The following is a 25,975-nucleotide window of genomic DNA, read 5'->3' as shown; positions in this document are numbered from 1 at the left end:
TCCCGGCACGGCGCGCGGCCCAAGCCCTCCCTGGGCCAGCCAGCCTCCTCGCTTCCCACATCCTCCGTCTCCAGACCGCGGCCGCCTGTGGCGCCGCTGCGCACTGCAGCCCCGGGCGGGCGGCCGCGCGACTGTGCCTGTGTGCAAAGACGCAGGGCCGCGGTTCGCCCCAGGGCGGGGCCTCGGGCGAATGTGTGAGCGTGTGCGTGTGCGTGCGTGGATGCGGGTGCGCGGGGAGAGCGGGGAGGCCGCGGTAGCCTCGGACTCTCCGCGGAGGCCGCGTACAGTAGCGCGCGGCGGCGGCGGCGGCGGCGGGGGCGCGCGGGCCAATTCCAGGAGCCCGCGGCGGTGAGCCGCGCCCTGGCTGATACCGGAAAGGCCTGTGATTGGACGGCGGCCGCCCCTATGCAAACGAGCTGAGGGAATGGAATTCCTCGGGCCGGGCTTACAGTAAAAGCACGTTCATTTCCAGGCACTCTCATTCATAGAGCCAGCGGGCGCAGGCGGGACGGGCGCCCCGCGGCCGGACCCAGCCAGGGCACCACGCTGCCCGGCCTTGCGCCGGCAGGCACCTCTTCCTGGGGCTCCTGGGGACGCCAGAAGACAGTCAACCCTCGCTGCTGCTTCTTGACCTGCGTTGGAGCTACGATTTTTTTTTTCTTTCTCTTTCTTGAATGAATTGGTTTCTTGGCTGGCTGTTCTACTTCTTTCTTGCCTGTGAACTTTTCCCCGGTTGTTTCCTTTGACAACTGCAGGAGAAAGTGTGCTGTGCTTCGAGGCAAGCCGTGAAGTTGCGTGTGCGTGGCAGTGTGCGTGGGAGTGTGACTGCGTGTATAGTTCGAGCCGCCCCGTCTGTTTCGATCAGAGCTGCGGAGCCTCTCCAGGCCCGCTCCACCTGCTGCGGTTCCGCGGTGATCGTAGGTATAGGTGCGTCCCGGCATTTAACCGGCCGGCGCTGGGGCGACGTTGGAGGAAGATCATCTCACTACTGCCCAAGTCGGGCTGACTCACCGAGTCGATGTAGACAGCGGCTGGCTTCGGAAGAGTGCGTGTCTGCGTGCGTGTGACTCGGCGGCTGCTCAACTCCCACCAACCACAGGATCAGCCACAAACTTAACCAACATCCCCAAACCCGAGTTCTCAGATGTGGAGAGCTGTACTCTGAGTGTCATCGACTTGGACTTTTTTTTTTTTTTTTCCTTTAAGATTAGCTTTTCTTTGAAAAACTGAATTTTCTGAACTGAGCGTTTTGCCAGAATTTATTAAGAGAACATGACAAGTATTTCTAGCCCAGCCCTTCTTCAACTACTGAAGATTATTTTCAAGGCTACTTAAAAAAAGAATCAGCAGCGTACATTAATGGATTTCTGTTGTGTTTAAATTCTCTACAGATTGAATTGTAAATATTTTATGAAGTAGAGCAAATGTATATATTTATATATACGTGCACATACATTAGTAGCATGACCTTTGGAAGTAGCAGCTTTTGCTTTTGAGGACCGAAGCCAGTTTTGCATGATGAAAGTGGCTCTGTGTACGGACGACACTCGTATATTTTGTGTTGTACTGGGACTTTAGACAAAACTCACCTGGAAAAAAAAAAAAAAACTGACAGGCGATTTACTACTGGAACTTCCAAATTATGTATTTGCTGGTCCTTTTGCTCTCCGTATAAATATTTTAGTAAGTGTATGGGAATTTTTGCCTCCGGGAACTTTTTCTTTTTTTTTTTAACAGCCAGAGACTGAAGTTAAACTCTCAAAGCAAGATTCAGAAGACAGTTTCCCTCGGCATTTGACTTTGGATTCTAGTCGCCCAGTTTTTAAAGCTTTAAGCTGTCGGTTGCTAGGAGCCCTGCCGGGTATAAGACTCACCGGCATCACAGAACTGCCCCCGCTCCTGGACTGTTAGTAACTTGGTCTCCCGCCTCCCCCCACCCCCCCCCCCCCCTGCAGCAATAAAGGCCCCTGAACTTGTATGTTGGTCTCCCTGGAGCTGCTTGCCGAAGATCCGCGCCCCTGTCGCCGCGTGGTAGGAGCTGTTTGCAGGGTCCTAACTCAATCGGCTTGTTGTGATGCGTATCCCCGTAGATGCCAGCACGAGCCGCCGCTTCACGCCGCCTTCCACCGCGCTGAGCCCGGGCAAGATGAGCGAGGCGCTGCCGCTGGGCGCCCCGGACGCCGGCGCCGCCCTGGCCGGCAAGCTGAGGAGTGGCGACCGCAGCATGGTGGAGGTGCTGGCCGACCACCCCGGCGAGCTGGTGCGCACGGACAGCCCCAACTTCCTCTGCTCCGTGCTGCCCACGCACTGGCGCTGCAACAAGACCCTGCCCATCGCTTTTAAGGTACTCGGCCCGGAGCGGGTGGCGGGAGGACAGGACGGGCGAAGGCCGGCGGAGGCCGGGGGCGATCCGGGAGGGCAGTGGCCTGGCGGGCGGGGCCGGGTTCTAGAAGGGGGCCGGCGCTGCCCCCCGCGGCCCCTGGTCCGTCCTCCTGCTCTCGGGACACCGGGGATGCTGGGTTGCAGTGGCGATCCTCGGTGTGTGTGTGTGTGTGTGTGTGTGTGTGTGTGTGTGTACGGGGGAGGTGGGGTGGGACCCGCAGGGGCTGCCTCCAGGGACGACTGAAAACAATCTGGATGCCCCCAGAGGAGTCCAGTGAGGGCCGCCCCGGGGCTCCCTGACAGAGGTCCTTAGCTTTGCTATAAAGTAGAAAAAGTTTTAACCCAGCTCTGGCAAGCCTGTCTGCTCCCTTGCTTCTCCCCCGACCTCTGGCTTGACACCCAAGCCTTTCTGCCTCCCTCCGATGGAGGCATCAGGAAATAAAGCTACTTTTATACTTTCGGGTCAGTGAAAATAAACTGACAAGGAAAACTGTCAAGGCTTCCTACCCCCACGCCGTCTTTAACAGTCCCATCGAAATTAGCATGTCCAAAGTCCACGGAGGGCGTAGTTAGCTTTGCAAAAGTTTTCTGAAGAGTTTTTTTTTTTGCAGCTTCTAGTTTGCTCCGCCAGAAGCCGCAAGTAGCGAATCCTGTTTCTTTTCCTGGAACCCTCCCGAACCTTTATCTCTGGCTCACCTAGATTAAGCCTGGGGCCGGGAAAGGTGGCAAGGCTGTCTTCAGGGAGTCGGGGTCTAACCCGCCAGGGGCATTTCTGTCTGAGGAGGCCGGTGGCATGGATTCCGCAACTTAAGATGACCCGCTCAAGGGGTCTTCCTTCACTTGAGCCCCTAATCTTGCCGTCAAGCTGCCTTTAAAACCCTCGCCTTCAAGGGGAATATAGAAACAGCACTGGGCGTTTTAAAACCACCCACACTGAAAAAGTAAAATTGAATTTAAAAACAACAACCACCACCACCGCCTCCCCACCTCCTACACACACACCCAAGCCAAAAACAGTAGAAATTTGATTTTGGGGGTGGGGATTCTATTCTTCTGTCTTGAGACCTCTACTGGATCTTGATCTAGTTACAATGGGCAGTGTTGGCTTTTTTATAAAGTACTGTGGGAGTTCTTTAATTTTAAGCTTTCTGCACCTTCCGAACTTACATTAGGATTCCTAGAACAAAAGAAAATATGTCATTGCCTATGTCTCTAGAAGTGCCTCAGTGTTCTGGAAGCAGAAGGTTTTGAGGGGAAGGGAATGGGGAATGGGTCGAGCAGCCCAACTGGGCTATTTCCCTGCTGTCCTTCATCTCTGTAGATTTGGGTGGTGAGCTTATTTCAATTTTAAAATAATTCCAATTGCTTTACCTAAACAGGCTCCTCTAGCTGGAGGACAGGACTGAGTCCACTCAGTGACAGGGGACTAGGCCCTGGGGCCTCTTTCAGATAAGAGCAGAGGGAGGAGACAAGCTGATAATCGCCCATAGGGTCATTTAAACCTGGTGCCCCTGACACACCAACCGAGTGGGTTCTAAGATCTTTGGCTTCCTTTGCGGGTAAATCAGGATCCCTTCTAGATGTCCCCTCCTCTGCCAGGAACCAACGCCCAAACATATCAAAACACTAAGTGATTAATAATCTTCAGGAGGTGAAGTGATGGAGTTTCTCAAGCCTCCCCAAGACAAGCATTATATATTTTTTCTAAAACACTGTAAAAAAAATCATATAACTTGTTTTTATGAGGCATCAGGGGATTCTTTCCATAGAAATCTTAGTAACCAAAGAGATTTCTTTTTTCCAAATGATAATTGACTTTAAAATAAAATAAAATAAATCGGATTTGTTGTACTGAGTAATAGTTTGTCATCTCCTAAATGACCAAGGCATAGTTCTCTTGAAAAAATGTCAAGTGGGTCTTGAGAACATATGGAGGAAAGGGAAGGACAGTGGAGAAATGAGGCCACTTGAGTAATATCTGTCAGCACTCCGTCCCCATCAAGAGAGGCCTCTTCCTGAAGGACGCCTGCTCCCTGCACAACTGAAGGGGCAGACAGCATTTTCAGTGAGGGAACGAACCCAACGGTTAGGCAGAGAAGCAAGCTAGCCTTCACAAGGTGACTGTGTCCAGGTTGATTGCTTCTGTATCCTTGGCCCCGGTCCGCACTTAGCCATCTACCTGCCTCCCGGACAGTTTCTGTACAAATTACGACTTCAAAATGTGGATTTCAAATAAGCCCCAGACAATCTTTTTAAGTAGTTCATCGGGAAACAGTGACTATATTCCCTGCAATAAGGAGGAGATTGTGTGAAGCCGTGATGAAGTCTGAGGATATTGATGAACAGAGCATTGAAGTGATTCTCTCCCAGTCTCTGAAATCTTATGTGTAAATCCCCTGTTTGAATCTTAGAAACTAAAGGGAGACTTCAGATTATGAATTTTTCCTTCAAATAGATTAAAATCTTCCTATTTGCTTATCCTGGACCCCAAAACATACCCCGCCCTCATTTTTCCCATGGAACACCTTTATTTATTTATTTGTTTGTTTGTTTGTTTGTTTGTTTATTTTAGTATAGAAAAGAGAGTTATTTTACTGCTGGGAAAATCTTCAATTTGCTGCGAGTTACCCACTATTTCCAGAAGCAGCCTCAAGAGCTATGTAGATGACTTAGGATATATATGTATTTTTAAATACTGCAGTTTTACAGTTTGTTTAGGCCCCGGTACACCAGGGTCCAAAGGCATAAACATGCCGTCAGCAAGTTCAGAGGTTTTGGATGCTAATAGTCATATTCTTTCCGTAAGAAAGCAGTAAGTAGTGTTTCTGTCGGCAAGATTGCAGTCCCTAGGTATGCATTAAATGTCATCTTGGCTGAATTCTGGGTTCCACTCCACAGCTTTCTTTGAAACTCTGGAAAATTAAGGGATTTGAAATAAATGAATTGTAACTGTAATTTCAACCTAATTAGAGTTGTTCGAAATGCCAGTTTGAACTGTGAACAGCCTAGCCAACCCCAGTGTGGGGAGACTCATGAAGTGCATTAGGAGGGCTGATGTTTTGCCCAACTTCCTGATACTTTAAAAACAGAGAAGTAAAACGAAATATGAGATATCCTTTGGCCAGCAAGTCCCTTCTTGTCTGTTTGGTCTGTGTTAAAATGTAAATGTTTGTGTTTCCTTACCTATTGTTTATAGCTTTTCATTCCAGTTCCTTCTTTTTTTTTCTGTTTGAAGTGAGTTTTTTTTTTGTTTTTTTTTTTTTTTTTTTTAATGCTGCTCTCATTGTCTGTCAGTGGGACAATCTGTACCAAATTAGCAGACGTGTTAGTTTTAATTTTTTTAATTTTTTAATCTAGTCTAAGTGTGCTTGTTAACAATTAGACAATATATGTTATTACTGTAATTTAATATTCTCCCCTATCCTCCTGCCAAAAAAAAGAGAAAGAAGATCTCTCTGAGATCAATAAAATACAAAACAAAAGAAAATTATCTTCAAGCACCCACATATCTTTGGCCTTTGCTGCATTTTTTTTTAGAAAGGGAGGGGTAGAAAGGGTTAAACTGCTAATTTTGTTAGTCTTAGGTTCCAACATCAACAACCATTTCATATTTAGCCACCATGATCATTTTACTCTATATTTGTTTCTACTGGGTGAAGGTCTCCTGAGTTTGCCAAAAACTGACAAGGATAGTTTTGGAAAGAGGAGAGAGGAGCAGAACAGGCCTGGAGCACCGTGAGAGGAGCCAGTGAGAGGATGGTGATTTAGCATGCATTTTGGAAGACAGACAACAAGATTTACTTATTTTAACCTCTTCCCAGATTCTTCCCCAACAAGAAGTTACTCGGTTTGAAAACCTCGTTTGTTAAGTATAACTAAATGTCGGATTAAAACAGAGAAGCCAGGTCATCACAGGGAGACGGGGATGAGGAAGTAAAAATATGTGTTCAAGGAGGGCATTTCAACACTGCGAGCTGATTTTACAGAAGGAAGTGAAAACACTGAGAGAAAAAAAAAGTGGAAAAAATTTTCAGAGACTGAAAAAAGCAGAATAGAGCCAGCACATTTTGTGGGTATAGGAGAAAAAAAGGTAAAATATATAAATAACTGATCAAGGAGATATATTTCAATGATGTTTTCGAAACAAAAGGGAATCGTCGTATTACTGCTCTTAATTAAAAGGCAACAAACACACTTATAATGGGAACTAAATATCTAATTAGAGAGTGCTTGGGGAATAAATAGCTGTTGTTTTTAAATCTCCTTCATAGAAAACATGCCCAGCATTGAGATGGAGAGGATTAGGAAGAAAGATAAAAGCCCAGACTGTGCTCCACAGAGCAAGTGGGATAAGACAGGTGAACATATCTATCTATCGCTGGGCGGGCTCGTTCTCCTGGTCCCCTGGCCCCTTGTGATGAGATGGCTTGTCCTCCCTGTCATACTCTTCAGAATATGAAAGCTGATGTATCACAAGGAATAAAAGCAAGAGATGGTCACCTGGATGACACGGGGAAGGGGTTATGGCCAAGCAGGCAACGACGATGGGCATTTCGAGAAACAATGGCTCTGCTATCGTACAAGGGAGCCTATGGCAGCCTTATTTACAGGCAGAAAAAGGGAATTGAAAATATAGGTTTTAACCCAAGTATGTCATGATGCTTAGGTAAAAAGGAATAATAATCCCTGGCGAATTCATTGCTCTTACAACTCAGATACAGAATGAAAAAAGTGATTATATAATTGAATGATTAACACAGAATTCACTACTGAGAAATTGCCATGAGGAGTATCAGAAATGATAGGAATAGGAAAAAGTTGGGGCATTTTGATTTGAACTCCTACAACCACTTTAAAAAAATAGGAACAATGGAAATATAGCTAATAATAATTATCTAGCCCCTAAAAAATCTTTTCCAGAAGAGTCAAATGACGGCCAAGAACTAGAACCAACTGCACAAACCATTTTTGTGTCATGGTCTTCAGAGCATTTTACCTTGAAATTACTGCTTTTTTATGACCTGAATGTCAAAAATATCATCTACCAGTTTTCTTCAGTAGCCCTATTAGGAAATCCATTCCTATTCAGTTACATTAAAGGAATTCTTGAAGATTGTCTGGGCTTGGGGAAAACCTCGGTCTTCTATCAGGACATAGTTGACACATCTAGGGGACCCACAGATATAAAAATGCCACATAGTTCCACTCCTGAATTCAGAGCAGTAGGCGAAAGGGAGACCCCTCTTCTCTGAGGTCTGTTGCCTTTGCAATTAGTAATAAGCAAAGAGTAGATTTCTGATTTTTTGCCTTGCACGCCAGAATTCCCAGCTACTGATAATCAAAATAAGAGAAGCAAGTAGGGGGTCTCAAAGAAGAACTACAAAGGGAGAGTGATTCAAGAATCATCAGCAAGTCAGTTGTAAAGATTGAATTTAATTTTAGCCGAAATAAGTTTAAACACCTAAAAGCAAAGTGAGCCCTGTGAGGCCTGTCAGTGGACGTCTGGATAAGCGAGCAATGGGTCAGGTTATCAACTTACAAACAGAAGACATTGCATTTCTTAGATATTAAGATGATGGCATTCATGAAAAGGCAAAGTTTTCAAAGTCCTTGCAATTTTGTCCCAGCTGCACCAAGTGACCTTAGGTGGCTTTATTAGGTGAATGTTCTAGGACTCCTAAATTTATATTTAGTTCTGCATAACGGTGTTCAAAGAAATTCTTCCCATTAATAACTGTCTTGTTGTCTTGCTTATCCCTTGCAAATTTAAAGACGATCACTGGGGCACCTGGGTGGCACAGTCAGTTGAGCTTCCAACTCTTGATTTCAGTTCACGTCATGATCTCAGGGTCATAAGATCAAGCCCCATTATGGGCTTTGCACTCAGATCAGAATCTGCTTGAGAATCACTCCCACTCTCCCCTCCCCCTGCTCTCTTGTGCACGCACTCTCTCTCTAAAATAAATAAATATTTTTTTTAAAAAGGATCACTTAATTTTTATTTTAAAACAATTAACATCAAGTGTACTTCATTTCTGATGTCTGCATCTGTCCCTTGGTTGGTGTTTAGGTGGTGGCTCTGGGGGATGTCCCCGATGGCACTCTAGTCACTGTGATGGCTGGCAATGACGAAAACTACTCAGCTGAATTGAGAAATGCCACCGCAGCCATGAAAAACCAAGTTGCAAGATTCAATGACCTCAGGTTTGTCGGTCGGAGTGGAAGAGGTATGTATCTGTCGAAACTAAAATGGGAGTGCAGGGTCTTACATGGCAACAAATCCAAATTTCAAAACTTCTAGAAGTGTCTGTGATGTTCTAGAAATGCCTGTGATGTTCTAGAAGTTTCTGTGATGGGATCCCTGGAAGCACAGCCTTTCCTGTTGATACTGCTACTTCAAGCTTTTAAAAATTACTGATTTAAAATGTGGTATCTTTTTAAGAAATCTACCTTTACATTGTTGCTTTCTATTAATGAATTAGTTTAAGGGTGATTTGGAACATGCAAAGCATGAATTGTGAATTTCAAGGAAATTCCTCCCATCTTTACAAAAATGTAAAAATATAAAACTCACCATCACAGAAACTAAGATGATACAACTAGTAATCGCTACTTGATAATTATAAAAAACGTATATCATGGAAGCCTTTAACTTAGAATCCATGTGCTATCTATGACAAAGAATAGAGTTTCACATGATCACTTGTGATCATTTTAAGAGATGTACAGTAGATGGTTATTGAAATGTGGTTTCAAGTAGATTTACCATTTTATGATAAATATGAGGACATATTACCATTCTGGTTTGGCAAATGTGATGACATTTATGACCTTCCTGTCACATGTAATGTGGATGCCTTCTTATTATTTGGGGGAGTGGTCAGACCCAGTTAACATTTTAGTACTGATCTGTTCGAGACTGGATTACCCAAAGGAACTGTTGGGTCAGGGCAGTTCACATGTGTGGTTTTATTTTTCTGTGCCTGTTACTAAAGTATTAGAGCAGAGAGAGGAATTTTGGCCCATAATCTCCTCTGGTTTCCAGTTATTTTCAAATATTGTGTTTTCTCTGTATTGTAAGAACTGAAGTTGTATTTTATAAATAGCATTAAGTACTAGAAGTTTAATGGAAGGGGGAAGGAGAGTTTTGAAAATTTCATTTTCATAATATATATTGAATAAGCTAATGAATAAAAGGTATTTTGAGTATAATAAAAAAAAGGCATGATAAATACATGAACATCAGATGACTCTCGTATTAAAAAAAAAGTAAAGCATAACCAGTGGACATTGAAATATAAGACTAATCATTACTCTTTATAAAGACATTCAAAAATACAAGAAAATCTGTGTTTGATTAGTCAAAGAGGGGAAGAGTTAAATGTGTGTTGCAAAAAGGACCTTCATTTTTGATGTCTTAGCCGCCCACAGTATTTTCAAAAGAGAATCCTAGGTGGAGAAAATTAAAAACAAAAAAAAAACAAAAAAAAAAAACGAAACTTATAACGTGACTGAAAGTATATGTTCATAATACTAACTATGTTGATAATAGGGTAATACAAAGAAAATTATATCCACTTATTGAAAGCAGGAGAGATCCTATAACATATGAAAGCATAAAGTCATTAAATGGGTTCATTTGTTATATTAAAAGTCCCCGCCTTTCCGTAAATGGAATTCACGTTATGATTCAGAGATGTGTGTTTGGAAAACATCTTGAAGGCTTCAGATGAGGAGCTGGCAGAGCAGGTGAGAAGCCAATAAAACACAAAGGCCCCAATTGCTTGGCCTCTGCCTACCAGCCTAGCTGACAATCTTAATTCAGTTCTTGTGGTTTTATTCCATTAGGGATGATGGCTGAGACCCCCCTTGGGTTGCCTTTCCAGGGAAAGTCCTATCGTCGTAGTGTGCATCGATGAAGGACCCCGTGTCAGGCTTTGGTTAGAGAAGTTTGGGAACCATGAAGGGATGGTGCCTGTGAAGCTTTCCCATGAGAAGAGCTGTAGGGCTTTGGGCAGTGTGCAGTAAGTCGGCGATAATAAAGACTGGGATTTTGAAAGCAGCGTGCTTCCTTTTCTGGCATGGAGGGCTGGGCTCTGGTCCCTCATTGGCCATTTCTGTTTTGAGTGGGTGACTAATAGAGGTGCCTTGTGTTTACTTGGGTAACAGTGAACTGTTTCCCCAAGGTGTGGATTGTTTGCAGTTGGCTGCCTTATTCGTGCCAGTATGCCCTAGAGTTTGCATAAAACCCAAAGAGTAAAATAGCAATGACCAAGGCCAGGCTGTCTTCAGATAACCTGGAACGAGAAAACTGATGAAAATGCCATAAATGGACAATATCTGTTTTGAATGGGTTCTGCTTCCTGGGAGTGATCGTAAGCAATCCAAAATACAGGAACCCTAATTCCATGTTTGACCCGATTCTGGTTACTCTGTGTATTGTTGGTCTTGAGTGGGTTGTTTTTCTGTTTGTTTGTAGGGGGTTTTTTTGCTTTGTTTTGTTTTTGTTTTTGTTTTTTTGGTCAGTATTACAAAACAAAATGAGCCGTCAGGAGGCCCATTGGACTGTGTTTCATGATCTCTCTCCAGTCATAAAATACAACTTGATTTTACTCTCTTGAGTGTAAGTGTCAACAGCAAAGCCTGCCAGATTTTTTTTTTTTTTCAATTTGCTTCCCATTATGAAGAGAACAGAGGATTCTCACTAATTTTGACAATTAGTCTTAATCTTCCTCCCTGAATCTCGTCCTTTAAAAGTTTCATCATGTTTTATGAAGCGATCGTAAGACTATTTACTGTTTCATTTTCTGTTTCTGAAAATGTGCCTGAAAACACGTCATTGGCATCAACACGCCACCGTGGCCGAGAAGGTCCTGGCTGTCGGCTCATCCAAACATTTCAATGCCAGGTTCGCATTCTGTCAAACAGCACTGATCCCATGGTTTCTCAAAAGGGCTTGGTTCTCAGTTCTAAAGGAAGGGCAGAGAAAGAAACTCCCTTTTCTTTTGCTGCTGCCAGCCCGTGGAGTTTGGAAAACATGGAAGGGTTTTTCTCTGGTCGACAAAACTGATTTGTCTGGGTCCTGGCTCCTCTCCAGGATCACAACTTATAACCTCAAGTTCAGCCTGCAACCGGGAAAACCTGCCCATCCGGCTTTTAGGGCCTTGCTGACAACATTGGCCCCTGAAAAATATTGGTGAAGGCTTCATGTCTGAACTGTCTTCCTGTTTCCCCCTTCCCTCCTTTTTCTCCTGGCCCATTTAAATTTCATACAGGGGATACTTTCCCCTTAGGGTTTGCTCCCTCTTGATTTAGTGTCTCCATAGGGCTGGACTCTGTCCTTGCAGGGCAGGAGGAGTGGGCAGCCCCCCGGGGGTGAGAGGTGATGCCGAGCACACAGATCGTTGATCAGGACTTTCACACTTAAATCACACGTTCTGAAGAACCGGCCCTCACCCCCCGGAACGTTGAAGTTCAGGATCAAAAGAAGTTCTCTTGGGCAAAGTTAATTAGGAGTAGCTTATGTCAGTTGATGTCAACAATCGAGGCAGGTTATCACTGGTATTTTCAGTTACAAGAAAGCGTCTCATGGCTGCCGCTGAGAGACACTGAAGAAATTTTAGCAGGGAGAACTGGGAGTGCTGCTGTCGCTGTTGTAGTACATAATCAGTTGGAAAGGAATCCATCAATCAGGGGAAACGGCTCTAGTTAATTCATTTTAGAACCAAAGAGGAAATCTACCAGACCGTATCATCAACCACATCATGAAGGGGGAAGAGAATCCAGTGCAAATTTCCTCCTAATTCCTAAGAATATGATTTTTTAATCTTTTGGGAACATCATAGATAATTGTGAAAATCCTTTTCTCCCAAGGGGGGAAAAATATGCATGGGCCCTTCTACCCAGAGTTTCATGCACAGTTTCAGTTTCCAGGACTGTTGAGGCTCATTTGTGGACCTTCTGGGATCCACGGGCCACTGCCCCAAAGCCGAGCATCTGTGAATTTGGAACTTTGCCTTGACCATGGAGGGCTGGCCTCGCACTGGGCTGCACCGAGTGGTTAAGTGGAATGTGAATAAATGAACAGACAAGGTGGACGTCCTTCTTGTACCCTGTGTGTTTTGGTAACACCTGCTTTTATTATAGCCAGGACCGGGTTTCTCTAATTAGGCAAATGATCCCATTCAAACTGCTGGTCCAAACCTCCCAAAGGCCATCAGGTATGCACACATGCAGTCCTTCTCTAGTGAATGCCTAAGCTCCCCTTGCCCCTCACCTGTCCCTCCCGTCACACACACCCCTGCAGAGCTGCAGCGTGAGTCCACCCTCAGCCCCAGGAGGTCTGGGAGTTCTCCCGTCGGTTAGAATGGGGTTTCATTCCTTGGAGGAATTTCTGTTCATCTTGACCTCCCGCTTTCAAAATAGTTCCCCTTTCCAATGCTTTTAAAAAATGAAATTCCTTCATCGTGTTCTTGCTATGGATGTCTTCCCAGACATAATATTTACCCCGTCACAATCTGGGTTATTGCATATTTGTGTAATGTTTGTTACTTAAAGGCAGTTTCATTCTTACAGGATTTTGCAGTAGTTGAGGAACAGTATGGGGAGGTGGCTTTCAGATGAGTGAAAGGCTATGGCTGAGATGGAGGGAAAGTCCATTTGAACTGTCCTGGTGTTCTGCACAAAAAGAGACATGTCTTTATGGAGTGGTTGTTACTAAGAAATGGTCGGAATGACTCACAGTATTATCATAGGACCCAAGTCATTCTCCCTTCCATCCTAGAGTCCCATAATGAGGGGCAGGAAAAATTGCTCTGACAACCCCAGAGCTGTTCCATGGGCAACATTCAAGATAATAAAGCTAGCAATCAGATCTCCTGGAGAAAATACCGGAAAAAGACATGATTAAAAGCAACAACAATGAAAAAAGACCAGCTTCGGAGACACCAAGCCCCAGGCAGCCCCAGCAAATAATTCCTTTGGATGGCAGGTCGAAAGCTGATGTCCCTGATCTGATGGAGAATTCATCTTTAGAGATCAGGTTTCTCATTCTGTTTCCCTTTTGCCAATAAGAGGGTGGCAATCCTTTCTCAAAGCAAGTAGCTCCCTACCCCCAGCCACTACCCCTGGCAGTCCCGGTTTCTGCTAATACCATGGCGAGGACCAGGAAGGAAAGCTCTCTTGGAAACTGCTTGTGCCTGGAACATAGTTTCACAATCTATCTCTTCATAGTTTTCTTGCTGATTTTATGAAGTGCCAGACGTCGCCGATAGTGTCAGACAGCATTTTTTAAATGAAACTAATGGTATGAATACTATTTCAGAGTTGGTGGTCGGTTGCCCCTTCCATGCCGGTCAGCTTGCGTTTGGTCAGGGCCATTGCTTTCGGTGGAGACCAAGGACTATCAATCAGAAAGAGCCTCTGAGAGAAATAATGGTTGAATGATTTTTAGAGCTTCCTGTTTCAGCAGCAAGCATTATAGACATAAACAGTGAACCGGCCAACGGCTGCAATGCTGCTCTGGTTGTAATAAATCAGTTTTGTATTTTCTTTTTTGTGCTGGTTGGCAAGGGGCGAGAGAGGGTGGAGAAGATGGGTTATGGAGGAGCAGAGTCTGTGTCATTTTTTTTTTTTTTTTTTTTAAAGAAAAATTACTTGTCAGAAACGAGAGAGGGTATACTGTCTGGTGACCGTTCTCTTTCTGTTGGTTATGAAATGAGTCCAGATCAGTAAACGGATATTTATAAGGAGTCGTGTCCTGTCAGTGGAGGTTCTGTGGCTTTGGAGGATCTGTTGGACTTTCAGTCGGTGTGTCGGGGGGGTGGGTACGTGTGTACACACGGGCTCACCTATCCGTCCTCCCACTGAGAAGTCTTCTTGGGCCAAATTATCTTTGGGACTAAATGAATGCTAATCACATCTTCTCACTGAAGCCTAAATGATACAATTGACAAAAATTAATAAGTGAGCAGCGTGGACTGAGTGTTCGTAGGAACACTTCCAAATACGCTGCTTTTATCTGTTCATTCGTGGGGTGTCAGGGATGGAGTCCTGTTCCTCGAGATTTGTATTTCATACGCACACCTTAGTGGATTCCTGGCAAGGTCTGTCCCCCTTCACCAGTGAGTCCCGCACCCGGCAGAGTGTACACAGTCTGACTGAACTGTCCAAAATGGAGCTCTCCTTGGCATACGCTTTGCCTTGCATGGATTTGGGACTCAGACATGTGGCCCAGACCCTGTTGGCCTACACTGGGCGTGGATCCGTAGGAAGTCTGTTGTCACTGAACTTGTCTCCAGGGAGCGTTGCAGGTTGTTGAGGACCCCCAAACCCTTGCAGCGATCCCAACAAGCTTCTTGGAGAGAGGCCCGTGGCCTTTCAGCTGCCAGGTTCAAAAACGTGTGTCTTGTGATTTCGTGGGTGAAGATGCGTTTGTTTAGAAGCTACGTAACCTGTGTTTTTCTCCAGGAAGATGTTAGATAAATTTCCCACTTCTTTTTCAACTTAGATTAATCCCGGCTTCTACCTGGAGAGTTAAGACCGTCCTTATGAATGCACAGGAGACACGAATCACAGATCCCTGCCAACTCCCCCAGCCTCCCAACCCAAGGAAAAGCCTGGGTCTGGTTCCTGGGAGGGCTGGCGGGCATTCTCACGGGCACTGTGTGGCCCTCCCTGAGTCACCGTGTGCAAACAAAGGAGACTCTCCTGGGCTGAAACAAAGGCCATGCACAGGAACAGGGCGGCGTGAGCACCGTTGGTAATCGGTGCACTTACCAGATCTGGGCAAGAGGCAAGAAGGGATGGGCCTTTTCGAGGTGGAAACATTCCAGTTTGCTCAAGGCCATGGTTTTGGGTCCTCACAGATGTTTTTCCTTCATTCTTACATGAAACCGTTGTGTGGAGTACAATCAGTATCCATTTATCTATTTAGAATTAATGAGGAGCTGACCTAAACTCATCTCATAATAAGGCTTTGTCTGCCCCGTTAAATGGTGTGTCTCCAGGACCTGCTCCGCTGGGTCTTTCCAGATGCTCTGCCTTCATGGTCCCATTGGAAACCTCACGGCAGTTCACAGTTGGTATTTTGTCGGTCTGTCTGCTTGCCGATTTTGATGGTGGTCTCTCTGAGTGGTTCCCGGCTAGGGTGATTTGGGCTCCCATGGGACGCTTGTCAACAGCTTACAGACGTGTTTGGCTGTCACAGCTGGGATCGGGGACTGCTGGGGACATCTAGTGAAGTGGAGCCCAGGGACTCTACTAGACACCCCGTGTACTTAGGACAAACCCCCTGACAGCACGGTTACCCATCTGAAACATCAGTCCTGCCGAGACTGAGAACCCTCTGCTCACATCACACTCATTCGTAAGAAGTCGTGAAATCGCACCCTTGCCCCTCTACCTTCACTTTCTGCCTCTTTACAAAATGCATGAAACACGTACATTTAAAAAGTACACAGAGAATAAAAAAATAAAATTAGAAACCATCTGTGAGTATTAGGTCTTTTTTAAAAGATTTTATTTATTTATTTGACAGGGAGAGAGATCACAAGCAGGCAGAGAGGCAGGCAGAGAGAGAGGGGGAAGCAGGCTCCCAGCCGAGCAGAAATCCTGATGCGGGCCTCGATCCCAGGACCCTGGGATCATGACCTGAGCCGAAGGCAGAGGCTTAACCCTCTGAGCCACCCAGGCGCCCCTTACATCTTAATTTAAGGATAAAAACATACCAGTGTTCTATACACATAGAATCACCCCCATCTCCAAACACTAACATCCAGAATGGGGCGATGTGGTAGTGGGAGCCAGAAGAGGCCAAAGGTGGGGTGGGCCACATAGCAGGAGAAGCTTTTCCTGGAAGACTCCCCCCATGGCAGATGCTCCCCCAAGAATGTCCCACAGATACAGGTCCACAGGGATGGTTAGAAATAATGAAAGGATCCTGTTGGCTTCTCAGGGTTCAGCACCACCCCCCGTGGGTCCCTTCAGTCTGGGACCCCAGATCCCCTGTCCAGGAACACAGAGGGATATGAATGGCCAGTGTCCACTCAAACTGAAGAGTGTGAAAAGCCAAGTCCTGGAAGGCATCCCTGACATACATACTTTGCAGATGTTGGAAAGGGCTTGGTCTGCACACCTGGGGAAGAAAAAAAAAGTGTGTGTGTGGGACATATAGAAGGACAAGAGAAGGGACCCAAGTTGCTGGCCGTCTCTGAGATGGCGCTGGGTTTACAGGTACTACGGACAGACAGGTGGATTCTTCCAGAGCTTTCTCCCACCCGCCCCAACACATCTGCTCTCTTGTTTCCCACACTGAAGTGTCAGGCAAAGGTGGTTTGAAAAAAGTCCAGTGAGTCCTCCCGGGCTGCTTCTCACATCCAGGTAACATCTGCTGCGGGTTGAATTTCTCAGATACCTTTTGCCGTGAGGGCTTTCTCTGGTTTTTGTTTGGTTGCTTGCTTTTAGCCTGCATGGGAAGCCCCACACCTAACTCTCCTGCCCCATGGATACACCCGCTTCTTTTCGCTCCCCTCAGTGAAGTGGCCATCTCCCCGATTTGGCATGGAGCTACAGTGTGTGTCAAATAATGTGAGAAAGCTAGTTATCGGAACGGGAGTTTGGGGACACCTGGGTGGCTCAGTTGGTTGGAGGACTGCCTTCGGCTCAGGTCATGATCCCGGAGTTCCCGGATCGAGTCCTGCATCAGGCTCCCAGCTCCACGGGGAGTCTGCTTCTCCCTCTGACCTTCTCCTCGCTCATGCTCTCTCTCACTGTCTCTTTCTCAAATAAATAAATAAAATCTTAAAAAAAAAAAAAAAAGGGAATGGGAGTTTGGCGGCCTCATCTGTGCTGGGGACTGCACAGAGCCCATGTGCTGTCCCTACATGCGCTTGGGAGTAAAGGTCGCCAGGGCCAGAGCTCAAGAACAGCTGCGGCATGCGTGGGGGCAGGGCGGTGGTAACTGAGACCCAAGCACCCTGGGAGACACGCCCGCAACTCCCAAGAGGTGGAATCCCCAGAATTTTCAAAACCTAGAAAGGCACCTTGTGATATCACCCGTGCCTGGTGCCGAGTGGTATTTCTCATGCAATATCTTCAAATAGCGACCACCCCAGGACTCTTGCTCCCTAAGCGTTGAGGTCTCATGGTTCCTACATACGCGGGCTTGACTGGATTCTCTACTGACTGAGGCGAGCGTCTCACCCTCAACGCTAGCAGCATTTAGGGCTGGCGTTTCTTTGTCGCGGGGCCGTCCGGCGTGTTGTTGGATGGCTAGCAGGATCCCTGGCCTCAGCCCAGGAGCCAATAACATGTCCCCCTCCCAGTTGCGACAACCACAAATGTCTGCAGGCATTGCCAAAAGTCCTCGGGGGTGGGAACGGGGGTGGAGGGATGCCCCCTCCCCTCGTTGAGAACACTGGCACAGAGCTGTGCATCCGTGGGCAAGTGACTCGACCTTTCTGAGCCCGATTCTGGCTTTGTCCTTGGGGCTGGGGTGGGGGTTGTGCAGGAAGGAGCACCTGCCCTAAGACCCACGATAAGCCTTATTACTTTACATGGTTCATCTGCTTCAGGGACACTAACGCGGTAGAGGCGGCGGTGGAAGCTCTGTGAGCTGGTAACAACAATGGGAACCTGCTTTTTTGTTTATCCAAACAGATGAGTTTTTTCCAGGAAGGGACCATCAACCCTTGCCCTCGCTCCTCCGCCGCATAAAGTTCTTAGGTCGCGAAAGAGTTATACGCAGCGGGCGCTGAGATTTCAGATTAGCGATGGCAGAGACGAAATTAAATATGTCCTGTAATATGAAGCACTGTTTTTCATGGGAAAAGAAGTTCTCCCAACGTAGCCATTCCAAGTCTTTTGTCCAAACATTAATGGCATGCAAATATTTATGATTCATACATGCCCCTTTAATTCCCAACCGTATTTTAACAATAAACACTGCATTTTCACAATGAAGCAGAATAATCCCTTTGTCCTGTCGCTGGGCTCCGCAGGCTGGCACCCAGCAGCATCACATTCTTCCTGCGCGGTAATTGCTAACTCCACCCAGGTTTAGGGAGTTTTATGGTAGTCTCACGGCAGCCTGCCTTGGACTGTGCTTAAGGACATCCTGGCTGTTCCATTGGAAGCCATCTTAAGGTTGTATCAGCATTTTCAGAAACTGCAAGTGAACATCCTTGCACTTTTTCTTTTGGCCATCTATAAATGGGGGAATTCATTAATCTGGCTCTGACTTGGAAAGGTCTCTTACTATGCTGGCGTCTTGCATTCTATCCAAATCCATGGGTTCTAATGATACTAAAGCCATTGTCTCCCATTCAGGGGTCCTCTGATTCCTAATGACAGCATAGAACATACACGTCTAGCTGTGATGATTCTGTGGGTCTTTGAAAGGTAGCAAGGCATGTATGAGAAGTGGGTGCCCTTGCAGGACTTGCTAAGAGGTGCTAGTCTCAGTCTCCCCATCTGTGCAGTAGGTGCAATGGTGCCTTTCATACACACTTGGAAGGTTATCAGGATGATTGAAACAAGATAATGTCAGCGTGGCAGGACTCAGGAAGAACCACATCTCAGTGTGCTCCTTCCCTCTGCAGCGAGAAGTGCTGGGGGGAGGCTGAGTAAGAGCGGGTGGAATCAGCCTGTGAGTCCCTGAATAAGAACATTAGGAAGGAAGCTGTTTTCCAGTGTCCACTCCTGGATACAAGGAATTCTGTTACCCTGCAAAGAACCTCGTAAAATGAGAGTGCTGGAGATGCAGTAGGAGTTTCATAAATATTCATAAATAAATACGATAGTAGTATTATGATTATTGCCGCAGACATTTGCTGGACCTTTTGACACAGGCAGGACCTTGTGTTTTCCATTTTAATTGGTGAGTCTCACACAGGCTTTGGACCCTTCCAATCAGGGAAGTATAATGTCCATCGCTTTTTTCTGAGAACCGACCCCCACCCCCAAAGGTCACTGGATGAGGGTACCTCATTCATTCTTTATTCAGTCGTTCATCAGATGTGCGCGATGTATATTGTCATCTCAGTTGAGAGAGTTTAGGGTGTGGAAGAGTATCCAGGTGAAGGCATTGAGAAGAGTGTCCAAGCAGAGAAATTAGGGTGGGGAGGAACGCCTGGTCTGTCCAGGAGCCAGGACATGCTTGGGTTGCCTTCTGGGGAAGATCTTGGAGCAGGATGAGACCCAAAGAGCTGCTCAGGACCTTGACATCCATCCACACTGGAAATTTTGGTCTGCTCCCAGGGAAATGAAGAGCCACCAACTTGTATTGCAGCAGAGACAGGACATACCTGGATACAAATTGTAGGAAGATAGGCAGATTGTCAGATTGTCGACGGAAGAAGGGAAAGCATGTCTAGGGGTTCAGGGACTGAGAACTTCCAGTTCTCCCTGCAGGCAGCCTCAGACGAGTGCATACCCAATTTGCAGAAAGCTCATTTGGTAATTGTGCCCAGAGTCCACTCCTGCCAGGCCCTGCCTACCACACCCCCAGCCTTGCCTGGGGCTTACCTCTTCTTCTGTCTTAGCCTCCACACCCACCTGACCTCATGCTTCCTAGGAAGCAGCCGCTGGGTGGTTTAAAAGGCTGGTGGCCCGCACAGAAGACCCCAGCGCTGCCTTGCTTTCTGTGTCCACGCCTAGACCTCTTCGTAGCACCAGTGTGGTGTTGGGCTGTGTACTTGAGCCACTGGACCATCACACAAACAGAATCCGGGCTGGGACGAGGCCACTTTGATCACCTGTCCTATGTTAGCTTCTAGCTCAACTTCCGCCGGGGAACTTGGGCCACCAACCAGAGGGCTCTCCTGGCAGCAGGTGTGGCCTTGGTCTAAAGAGAGCTGTAAATTCAGGGTCTTAGAAGTTTTTGGGATAAAAGGAGTAAAGCCTGATTCTTCCACCAAAATCCTGGAACTCTGATACCAAAAGAAAAGGGAAGATTAGCGAGGGACTGTGAAATCTCGGGAAGAGTGTGCAAGGTCACATGACCATCATAGCCCCTTGTGGTTTGGTACCTACTCCTCCTGAAGAAGCCTCGTCCCTCATTCCTTTGGTAAAGCTGAGCTCACACCCGAGCCACAGAAAAAGGCAAGTGATGCTTTCAAAGTGAAATCAGATATCATAAGGAACCAGCTGTCAGAACCGAAAGTTTATGGAAGAATTCATTGATCCAGGTATCAGACATTTTGTACTGCCTTGGAACAGAAGACACAAAGATTAATAAGATGTTGTCCCTGTCCTCAGCTTGTTTTTAATAGAACATCTCCAGAGAAAATGTTTTGCATGTTTTTAGTTTTCTGTAAGTAAACCAACTTTTTCAAACAATCCACCGTTCAAAAAAAAAAAAAAAAAATGCTGTTTTTTATGAAAAACTGAGTTCTGTGTTTTGAGCTTCTGTCAGTAGACTTTGGGGTTGGAGGTGCCATTAGAATGGGCCTCCCGCCTACATGTTGCCCATGTGGATGGAGGTACAGTTACATAAACACATCCGCAATCATAGGGGGCCCTTTGCACGGAATTGGGCGCACACCAACATCTTGATTTCGGGTCAGTTTAGAGAAAGTAGGAAATTTCTGTGCCACTTGAAGGATTTGTGCCCTCTTCAGAAATCCCCAAATAAACAACGATACAGCTGCACTGTCAAAAGTCCCGTGGTATGTGTTTGGATGACGAAATGGACAGAGAGCAAAAGCATGAATTTTGGCCCTTAGGTTGGTTGTTCCAGTGGAAAAGTGAGACATGTAAATTAAAAATATTTTGTGAAAAATATTTCAGCTGTCCCCTTGGACCCTGAGGGTGCATTCATTTTCACACTCAGTTATCCTTGATGAAAAAGGAAGTCGGGCACAATCTATACGGTAAAAGGAGAAAGCCTCCGGCAACATTTCAGAATCAGTTGGGATTTCCAGAATTTGCGAAGGGCCAAACCAGGGCCTTCACAGCCTGTCTTGTTTCTCAAAAAATGCATTTTTTTGTTTTGTTTTGTTTTGTTTTTTCTTTTTTCCTTTGATTTTTCCTGACTCGCTGCCTGCCGTGTTTTAAGTGTGTGAACACAACCGGCTTTCCTGCAGCGATGCACGCGTGTGTGAGAACTGTGCTGGGGCCTCCCGGCTGTATGACCCCCGACGCAGACGGTCCTCTGTGCCTACAGCCTTCCCTTGCGTGACAAAGGGCAAGTTTCACATCCCACCGAAACTGCCCAAAAAGGAGAAGATGACTCACAGGTCCAAACGGACCCCAAGGACAGCCCAGCTGCTGAAGAGCCCCAGCAGGGGGCTTGGCTCCCCAGGAGCAAACCCTGGGAGGGACAGTTGCAACAGGACTGGGGGATAGTTGGAAAGTCGCCCCTGATGCCACTGGAGTAGGGGGACGTTGCTGTGACCAGACAGCCCCTCCCCCCGCCCCCTGCTCTTTGACTTCTGGACTAGAGAGGAGTTGGAGTGGCCTTTATGCGTCTTCTTCCCCTCCCCGCCCTCAGCCCTTTGGGGAGCAGTTCTGAGGTTTAGCCACTTCCCAGATGTGGTGAGGAAGTGGAGTGGGCGCCCGGGCCATGCGGAACTGCCGTGTCCAGCCACGGCTTTATGAGACCACAGTCGGCTGTCAGAGTTCACCAGCTCCAGGGCCCGCAGGCGCAGGGAGACCCAGTGCGCAGCGCAGGGGCTGCCTTGCAGCACGGGTCAGGGCCACCAGCGTCTGCGACGACTCACCCGTGACCTTCTTCCCAACTAAATAAAGCAGGCAGTATTTTGTCCTGCACTTGGACGAACAAGCTGGCGTCTAGGGGAGGCCACAGGCTCGGCTGGGGAGCATTGGGCCCAGCTTCTTTATAAGACGGATCAGCCAGCCACAGCTGTGACTTGCCAAGATCGCCAGCTGGCGGGCCGGAGTGAACTTGACCTTCGAGTTAAACGTGCAGTCTCTCCCTGATGGGGCTGTAGGCCTCGCTCTGCTGTCCTGCTGGTTGCCCTGTGCGCTCTGCCTGGGTTTGCTGGAATTTCTAGGGAAGGAGCCTGGTGGAGCTCTGTGGGTGCCTCCTCCCCAGCACTGACCTGCACACCCCGCCACCCCCTGGTCAGACCCCAGCACCCCTCCTCACCTGTTACTCCTCCTGGGATTGCCCAAGGCTCAGTCGTTGCAGAATCACGTTTCTCATGTCTCTAACGATAATTTAACTAATACTTGCTGACTCGTTATTTTATTTCACTTGCATAATGGCACTGTGAGATGGAAAGACTGGTATTAGCCCCATTTCGCAGATGACAAAGCAGAGGCCCAGACGGGTTAAGTAACTGGCCCAAGGTCACACAGCTAGCAAGTGGCAGAGATTTAAGACATGGGCATTTTGGCTTGAGGGTCTGGGACCAGACCTAGCCCTCTATATATTCCCAGGGCCACCAGATTGTATAATCAGTGCCTTATCTTCTGTTGTTTTGGGGTGTCAGGGAGCCCTTCTGTCCCTTGCCGTGTACCCCCACCTTATTCAGTTCCTTCTAAATCGTTTCCTTCTGGAACCCAACCATGGGCCAGAGCAGAGGCCGCTCTCTGGACTAGGGGTTAGGTCTCCATGAGAGTTGAGAAGGGAGGTCTCAGCGCCCCCCACCCCTTTAGCTCCCAAATCCCCATGCTGGACACCTGTCACCCTGCAGCTTGCCCCCTGGGGGACCCAGAGCTGTAGCCCACCCAGGGTCACGTGTGCGCTGACCAAGGCCCCAGCTTGTCTCCCGGCGCCAAAGCCAGGGCTGCGGGGAGCCTTGGCGCCTCTCCTGGCAAGGACTGTCTCCAGGCTGCAAGGGTGAACCTCTACGGCAGCAGCATCCTCCTGCCAATGCCTGTGGTCCTGCATTTGGTCCACTCTTGGGGTGGCTGTGATTGAGCCGGCCTGCACTCTGACCTACTGTTCCGACTGCAGTTCACTGGGAAAAACACCTGAGCGTTTTTCACCCTCCACACCCCCGCACTTAAAATACCAGGCCCATAGGTCAGTTTCATGAGGGAATTTGGCGAATAACGCATGTGCTTCTGGGGTGTGGCTACCCCTTCTGCAGGGGCCGGCCAAGAAGGGCTGAGTCTCGACAGGAATGGGCCAGGAAGTGGTTGGGCAGCAGAGCGTGGAAGGGTCCTGGAGCTCAGTGGGTCAGTCCCATGTACCCACTGGCCCACTGGCCCCAGTTACCAAGCACACGGTGCCAGGGCGGGTCGCAGAGCACGAGAAAGTGGAAGGCAGAGGTTTCCTGGAGTGGGAAAACATCACACCCACCTGTGAACCAAATGTCATCACTTATTACCTCCGTCTGTCAGGTAATAAGCAGATGTCCCGGTGCTCAAGGCTGTGAACAAGAGCCCATTGTGAGGGAAGCGACCAGAATATCTCCATCTTCCTGAACCACATCACTGGGGCCAGAACTTTGGCTCTAGCTGGTAGCTTGTGCTGGGCGGACGGTTCGTAGGACTGCCCATAAAAGGATGGACATAAAATGATGGAATTATAATTATGAGCAACAATTTCCAATTTCACAAATATTCACTTTGGTTGAATTTCATTCCTGATTAAGGAGGCCAATCTGTGGTTAACCAGGGGGCGGCATTCAACGCTCAGCTGCCAGGAGTGTAAATTCAGCTTGGTGAGAAGCTGCTCTTGCATTATAACCAGGCTTACAGTTAACTGTAAGCACATTCTGGGTATAGGGAAGCCACCGGGGCTATACTCACTTTTTTTTTTTTTTTAAGATTTTATTTATTTGTTTATTTATCAGAGAGAGAGCCAAAGAGGGGAAGGGGCAGAGGGAGAAGCAGGCTCCCTGCTGACTAAGGAACCCGGTGTGGGACTTGATACCAGGACCCTGGGATTATAACCTGAGCAGAAGGCAGACACTCAACCGAAAAAGTGACCCAGGCATCCATACATTCAAATTTTTGAGTGGTGGTGGAGCATGGGAAAAGTACCGAGTCTGGATTCCTGGTGCTGGTGTCACTGAGTTTGCAAGTAGAGATCTGGGATCCCATGACAATAATGCAAAGAACAGTGGGTGTAAAGCTGAGACATCTGGGTTCTGCTGTGTATACAAGCTGTGTGACTTTGGGCAAATGGCTTAACATCTCTGAGCCTTGGCTTTGCTACCTGTCAACCAGGAACAATAAGATCTATCTCGTTTATTTCACAAGAACGTTATGAGCATCAAATGCAAAAGTATGTGAGAATGTGTTTGGAAGGTTCTAAGTCCTACACAAACCTAAAAATGCCGGTATTATGAAGATGATAATTCTCTCCTGTCATTTAGGAAACCAAGAATAGGATGATTACAGCAAGGCTTCCACAGGAGTGGGACCCATTTCAGGAGGTAAAAAGAACAGTTGCCCATAGAGCAGTTGCGACCCACAGTGCCAAGACTGGAACTCTTAAGACACTTGGTGTCCGAACTCAAACCAGGTTGATTAGTGTTCCCTAAATCATGTGCACCAGGAACCATGGAATGTGTGACCTTATTTTGGTAGAGGGGCTTTGCAGCTGTAATCAATAAGAGGAGGACATCCTGCATTAGGGTGAGCCCTAACTCCAATGACCAGTATCCTTATAAAGAAAACTTGATTTGGAGACCGAAGACCCACGGGGAAAAAGGCCATGTGACAACAGAGGCAAAAACTGCGAGATGCGGCTGCAAACCACGGAAAACCAAGAATTGCCAGGAGCTACCAGCACGGGGGCAAGGCCAGCAAGGATTCTCCCCTAGTTTATCTGAAGGATTTCGCCTGCAGATAAAGCGTGGCCCAGCCAACACCTTGATTTTGGACTTGTAGCCTCCAAAAGTGTGACAGGGTGCATAGAATTCTGTTGCCTTCAGCCTGTGGGTCTCTGCCGGTTTGCGACAGCAGCCCAGGCAACTGAGGAAGCGCACGTGTGCCCATGAACGTGGACGCCGGGAGGGCTGCAAAGTCAGCAGATACAGTCAGAGTTGTAGGTGACCTTGTGGGTATCCCACAAGTCCGGAACCCCCTGTTCTGCAGACCAGGAGACTGGAGAGGTCAAATCATTAGTTCTAAGAACTCACATCTAACCCTCTTGCCGGAAGTGCCGCCCACCTCCACTTCACTGTGCCCAGCTCTCTGGGCCTGACGTGCAGTCCCTCCTGCCCACCCCCTACATTGGCAAGATGCCAGGAGAGAGGTGGTCTGGAGCATCTTCCTGAAGCCACCTGTGAACCATGTTCTCAAGATGGCAAATCCCTAAAGCCCAAAAGGAATCTTCTCCGGGTTCCGGGATAGAAGAGCAGCCTATGGGAAGAGCAGTCTGGGGGCTGGACCCCCCGGGCTTCTCCAGTGCTTTGGGCCCGTGGGCACCCCTCCCCAGAAAGCAGCCTCACCTCGCCAGGCAGATAGGTCGGCCATGACTTTGGTTGTAAAGCCAGGCTGGACAAAGCCCATTTCAGCATCCAATTGCAGTTTGTCACTGTTCTTTTTCTTTTTCTTTTTTTTTCTTTTTTTAAGATTTTATTTATTTATTTGACAGACAGAGATCACAAGTAGGCAGAAAGGCAGGCAGAGAGAGAGGAGGAAGCAGGCTCCCTGCTGAGCAGAGAGCCTGATG

The 25,975-nt window shown here is 47.4% G+C and overlaps 1 protein-coding gene across 4 annotated transcripts in view; it reads left to right on the top strand.

Moving 5' to 3' along the window:
* Positions 1-25,975, top strand: part of RUNX1 (RUNX family transcription factor 1) — a 244,161-nt gene that overhangs the window by 155,472 nt on the left and 62,714 nt on the right. For all 4 annotated transcript variants that reach the window (XM_059392311.1, XM_059392312.1, XM_059392308.1 and 1 more), the window contains 2 exons: positions 2,091-2,344; positions 8,453-8,609. In XM_059392311.1, coding sequence (XP_059248294.1) covers positions 2,091-2,344; positions 8,453-8,609 — 411 coding nt within the window. The remainder of the gene's footprint in view (positions 1-2,090; positions 2,345-8,452; positions 8,610-25,975) is intronic.

The sequence above is a fragment of the Mustela nigripes genome, chromosome 2 (genome assembly GCF_022355385.1).
Source record: "Mustela nigripes isolate SB6536 chromosome 2, MUSNIG.SB6536, whole genome shotgun sequence".
NCBI classification, from domain to species: Eukaryota; Metazoa; Chordata; class Mammalia; order Carnivora; family Mustelidae; genus Mustela; species Mustela nigripes.
The sequence above is the reverse complement of the archived record's forward strand: the minus strand, read 5'-3'. Positions and strand labels throughout refer to the sequence as shown.